Here is a 6000-nt window from a genome sequence, read left to right as displayed (position 1 = left end):
GCAGCTCTGCTTGTAGTTGGTTTAGTGTGCGCTGGGAGCACAGTCTGTGTTCTCTTGTGAGCCAGGTCTGTCTGTGGCGTCCCTTCTCCGTGGCCAGGCTGTGTTCACTGAGTCTGTATCTGCTCAAGGATGTCCTCAGGTTTGGGTCGGTCACGGTGGTCAGGTATTCTGCCGGACAAAAAGCAAGCCAATTGACTCTGGTTTTTGGTGGACGCTTTCCAATGTGCCAAATAGTTTTCCTTTAGTTTTCTTATCATTTGGTGTTGCCTGATGTGTTGATTGTTGGACAGAGTCCCAGGACAAGCTGGCTACGGGGACACTTTTCAGGGTGTAACTCTCTGTGGTGTTGAGAGCAGACCCGGTGGCGGCTACTTCTTCCGTATAGCCGACCACCCCGCCGCGGTCCCCGGAACCAGGTAGACCCTTCCCTTTGTCTACCCCGAGCACCCCGCACACCACCACCCCGAGGAAGCCGGGCCCTAGGTGGGTCCAAACCACCCCTCACCGTCGTGAAGCTGCCAGGCGCACGACCCCGCCCTCTTCCCCCGATAGGTTTTCGGGACCTGAGTCAGGCCTGTCCGCCCCTCGTCGGAGGCCCTCGGTCTAGCCTAGCTCTGTCGTGTGGAGACCCCCAGTCCTACAGGCGCGCTCCTCTCAGTCGGCCCCTCTAGGATATATTCTAATTGTACGCTGGCGCGCTTCGATCAACTCCACCGGGGGTGACAAGCCGCCCCGGCACCTCCCCGCACCGCCAACGGATCGAGTGAACCCAACCTCTTAAACTATCGGACCGCTGCCCGCAGCATCAGCAACAACACTGCACCACAACAACACCAGCCCTTTGTATCATGAGCTCTTCACCTTTAGACGACCGGGAGAGCGGGTCCTCGCGGCGGGGGGTACCCCTCCTGGGTCACCCGCCAAAGCACCCAGTCCCAAACGGGGGTTGGAATTGCCTCCTACAACACGTAGTCAGGTCGTTTTATTCCAATAAAAGTAAAAAAAAAAAAAAGTAACACAAAGTAACAATGAAAAAGTAAAAAAGCTGTCCCTAGAGTCTATCTATCTCCTACGTCCGACCAACAAGGTGAACAAGAGCAAGAGTGAGCGTGTCAGAGTGTGTCCCCACGATGTTGCGTGGTCTATTTCCTATTCTTCTTCTCCAACATTCTAGTTCTAGCTGGTTCCAAACGGTACATGCAAACAGGTGACATTTGTTGCTACAGAGGTCAAACTGAAGTCAAACCACATCCTGCCTCGTATGTCTCTATGGCTCTAGGTAGGGGGCCCCTTTGCAAAAGGTGAGCATGTTGCAAGAGAGGCCTGCAGCACAGTAGTTTTTTTAACACAACACAAAAGTTTCCATCAGACAGTATATTTCTATCAGACAGACAATATAATGGTTATATAGGTCCTTTAGCTAAAGCATGAATATGTTATAGGCGTGAATAAATGATGTGCTGGCATATATTTCCTAAGGAAATGCACTTTTGAAATTGAATGCAAAATGATAGGAAGCAATGTCCATATAAGTGCGCATAACTGAACTGCAAGGGTAATAAGTAACGTCCATATGAGGACTGATGGGCTGGAGAGCAGAGTGCGTTTACATGTACCTCCTGGTGGCCCAACAGTTTAGAGCAGGATAACAGCTGACTGATATAAAGTTATAACAGGTTAGTGTGATGGTTTAGAGCAGGATAACAGCTGACTGATATAAAGTTATAACAGGTTAGTGTGATGGTTTAGAGCAGGATAACAGCTGACTGATATAAAGTTATAACAGGTTAGTGTGATGGTTTAGAGCAGCTGACTGATATAAAGTTATAACAGGTTAGTGTGATGGTTTAGAGCAGGATAACAGCTGACTGATATAAAGTTATAACAGGTTAGTGTGATGGTTTAGAGCAGGATAACAGCTGACTGATATAAAGTTATAACAGGTTAGTGTGATGGTTTAGAGCAGGATAACAGCTGACTGATATAAAGTTATAACAGGTTAGTGTGATGGTTTAGAGCAGGATAACAGCTGACTGATATAAAGTTATAACAGGTTAGTGTGATGGTTTAGAGCAGGATAACAGCTGACTGATATAAAGTTATAACAGCTTATTGTTAGTGTGATGAGCTCCATGTAACAACATGCAATAAGCATATCCAATGACATCACTAAACAGTGTTGGTCTGCGCTGACATGCAGTAATGTACTGATAGCATACACAGGCTATTATCACATGTTATATTATGGTATTATTACAGTATTATATTATAGTATTAGTACATTATTATATTATGGTATTATTACATTATTATATGATACTATTATTACATTATTATATTATACTATTATTACATTATTATAGTATAAGTACATTATTATATTATATTATTATTACATGGTATTAATATATATATATATATATATATTCTGACTATATTAAGGCAGACTTTACAGTTGGCTCAGTGGTGTGCGTGTGCGCTGCGTAGAGGTAAACCTCAGTTTTCCCCGAAACCACGTGACCCGCACTGAGAGGCTCCTGAGGCGGTGTTTTTTCAGTTTGGTACGTCGTGTGTGTGTGTGCGTGTGCGTGTGCGTGTGCGTGTGCGTGTGTGTGTGTGTGTGTGTGTGTGTGTGTGTCTCCTCCTCCTCCGTCTCTCTGAGAGTCAGATCGGTTCCGTTCTGAACTTCCTCATCTGAGTGGTCTGTCGCAGCCAGCAGCTCTTCTTTCTCCGCTTTTAAAACCTTTCACCTGATTAACTTGTTTTATCAACACTTTAACCTCCGTTTATTCACTTACATTTACACTTTTATAACTTTATACCGTATGGACGCGTTTTAATCACGGAGATAAGGTAAGATACGTTCAAGGGGGGCGGGGTATTATACACACGACAAGCATATCTTTTCATTTATATTGGTTCAAAATATTAACATACTATTTTAAATGAAAGAGGCTGGGGTTTAGTTGTATATACTTTTATGTTTATATTGTTCAGTAGTATATGCCTACATGAGGCCGTAAAGCAGTTAACAGAGCTGAGGTGGGTCCTCGGTAGTCTGTAGGCCTACTTGAAAGTCCGGACTTGCCAAGTACAGACTTACGCCGTTTCTCAATACCAAGTACGCGGACTACGTTCTCACGGGCTACCACTGATGACGTTTATCGAGAACGCAAGTACACGAGAACACACGAGAACGCGAATTGAGAAACGGAAGTACGCACTTCCAAGTCCGCCATCTTGGAGCGGTCGACCGCTCCACTCACTGTAATCTGTTTGGTGCAATGAACTGTCAGCGCATTTAATTAATCAAACCTCGCTGAATACCAAACTGATGTTCACACGGGTTGTTCTGCTGCAAAGGTCATACATGTAGCTATGATACAGACACACGGCGGGTTTTAATATTCATAGTGGGCATAAACAAGACTCCTTGACAAAGCAGTTTGGTACGTCGTGTGTGCGTGCGTGCGTGCGTGTGTATAACCAGTTTACTACTGTTTATATTGTCTTTAGGTTACTGGTATATAATAATAACCAGTTTACTACCGTTTATATTGTCTTTAGGTTACTGGTATATAATAATAAGTTTACTGTAGAGAATACATCGTTAGTTCATGTTTTACTGCTTTACTGACCTGTAGTAAATTCAACATTGCGTTCAATATTCAACTGATTTGTTTGTCTTGATGCTCAGAATGTAGAGAAGGACGTGACAGAAGTCCTTTCAATGTGCTGATATTTAAAAGGTTTAATATTTGTGCGTATTGACTGGGGATTGACAGTTTTATAGATCCTATAGTAGCCTGTTGCTGGACTGTACCACTTTCACAGGGGGGTTCCTGTGGGTCTAGACTCGATTCCTATGGCTTAAACCACAGCTGGAGCCAGAGAGAGAGCCTGGAGGGAGAGAGAGAGACCCGTTGGTCATAAGAGGATACCCTATCGATGTGTTGAGCTTCACCAGTTGATTTATATGGAATCTGTGGTTCAGTAAAGTGGCAGAATTCAGACTTTGTTCCAGTGGAGAAATGATTCTAACGTTCTTCACTTTTAATTGTACCACAATGCATTTATTAAGTCTATTGTGTATCTTTTTTGTGTTGTAGTTTAAGCACAGTTACAGTCTCCAAGGTGTTTCATTCTCATCTCTCAGTTCTCATGTGCTGTACACATCTGTACTGTAGTGAGGGCAGTGTGGGTATGTTGTTGTGGGGTTCATATTGATGGTCTATGACGTCCATAACGCTTTAGTGTGACGCAGTCACAATGATCTTCTCTCTCAATAAACAGCTAAAGTTCAGAAGGCAAATGAAGTGATGGATGAGTTGTGTTTGTGTCCAGGTCTCCAGTCGACTATGGATGAGGAGAGAGAGGAGGGGGGTCCTACCTCTAAGACCACTCTGTCTGGGGAACATGGCCACCGGAGCAAAGCTAAGAGGTAAGAAGAGGATCTCTCTGTCTGTGACTGTTGTCCATCTCAGAGCTCAGCAGTGATACATCATGTCTCCATCATTAGTCTGAGTAACAGCTGTGTGTGTGTGTGTGTGTGTGTGTGTGTGTGTGTGTGTGTGTGTGTGTGTGTGTGTGTGTGTGTGTGTGTGTGTGTGTGTGTGTGTGTGTGTGTTGTGTTGAAGCCCAGCGCAGCAGCAGAGAGCAGACTCCCCTGGACCCAGCAGTGTCTCCATGAAGAGTGACCGCTCTATGGATCCACCTGACCGGTTTAAAGATGGAAATCACCAACCTTCTAAGACAAGGTGAGGATTCAGCCGATACATCAGGGCTGTTCAACTGGCGGCCCGCGGATCATCTTGATCTGCCCGCCCATCGTTAATCAGAACATACCAACGTCCAATCACAGGACCACTTGGAGATGGATTGGTTCATGGCTGAGGCCGTTTATTCTGCTGTTTGAATCGTGTGAATGAAATGAATATTCAGACGACTTGTAGCAGACTTTACAGGTTTAATGTTAAAAGGTTCAACGTCTTTCAAACAGCTTTTATTGAATCAGCTTGATCTTTTGAGGTGAAGAGATTTATTGAAACCAATAATCCATGAAGAATAACACAGGTCTGTGTAGAAATGTAGAAACTGACTGCTCTATTTCTATGTTAGCTAAAGGCATTGTGAATCAACACTCTATGCACAGTATGAAGGATACTTAGTGTGTTTTTATGTTAACATGTTAACATGTTAGTGCTTAAATTACATAATAACTTAACATTTTCAGCCTGTCCTTATATTTCCATTTCAATAATCTGAGAAAGATTATTGAAAGGAAAAGTCATGAGAAAGTAGTTGAGTAGCCCTGCAATAAATGATCAAATGAAACAATATCCACAAATCCTAACTTCCAGATGGTTCTTGTTTTTCAGAAGGAGGCAGCAGGGAGCAGACTCCCCTGGACCCAGCTGTGTCTCCTTGAAGAGTGACTGCTCTATGGGTGAACCTATTAACTTTAAAGATGGAAATCAGTCTATTGAGAAGAGGTGAGGATTCATCAGAGATCATAAATATTATGTTCATTATATGATATAAGGATAACTTGTTAGTAACCGAGTGACACAGAACGCAGGTGGAGACGTTGATATCCGTTCTAACTCTGATTCACTCGCACCAGAACAACGTTACAAGTAGCACTAAACAGGTGTGTTAGAGCGCCCCCTAAGGCATGGGAATAACAATGCAACTATCCATTGCATAGAACAATAAAGGTACAGCTTCTATCAAACGTCCATAGATCCTGGTTCTTGTTTTTCCAGAAGAGTCCAGCAGCAGAGAGCAGACTCCCCTGGACCCAGCTGTGTCTCCATGAAGAGTGACTGGTCTATGGATCTACCTTACCAGTTTAAAGATGGAAATCAGTCTATTGAGAAGAGGTGAGGACTTAGAGAGTGAGCGGTCAGACATGGAGGGGGGCTTCTTCAGCGGTGGAGGGTCGGGGGGGGTGGAGGCGGGACATGTTATGGTGGTGAAAGGCTGTGATTGGCCTCGTCA

At 44.1% G+C, this 6000-nt stretch overlaps 1 protein-coding gene across 2 annotated transcripts in view; it reads left to right on the top strand.

Annotated features, from left to right (window-relative positions):
• Positions 1 to 2669: 2669 nt before the first annotated feature.
• The window catches only part of LOC311369509 (NACHT, LRR and PYD domains-containing protein 12-like), a gene marked incomplete at its 5' end in the record, with an annotated part of 68138 nt that continues 64807 nt past the window's right edge, over positions 2670 to 6000 (top strand). Inside the window, 5 exons of one of the 2 annotated variants that reach the window (XM_084487696.1) lie at positions 2670 to 2853; positions 4345 to 4441; positions 4638 to 4757; positions 5379 to 5492; positions 5766 to 5882. In XM_084487696.1, the coding sequence (XP_084343822.1) occupies positions 4359 to 4441; positions 4638 to 4757; positions 5379 to 5492; positions 5766 to 5882 (434 nt within the window). Of the gene's footprint in view, positions 2854 to 4319; positions 4442 to 4637; positions 4758 to 5378; positions 5493 to 5765; positions 5883 to 6000 lie in introns of those variants that run through there. The other variant, XM_084487697.1, reaches the window with a different exon arrangement.

This window comes from Micromesistius poutassou, assembly GCF_964030765.1.
Source record: "Micromesistius poutassou genome assembly, chromosome: 24".
In the NCBI taxonomy this organism is placed as follows: Eukaryota; Metazoa; Chordata; class Actinopteri; order Gadiformes; family Gadidae; genus Micromesistius; species Micromesistius poutassou.
Note: the sequence above shows the minus strand (reverse complement) of the source record. Positions and strands in the feature narration are given on the sequence as shown.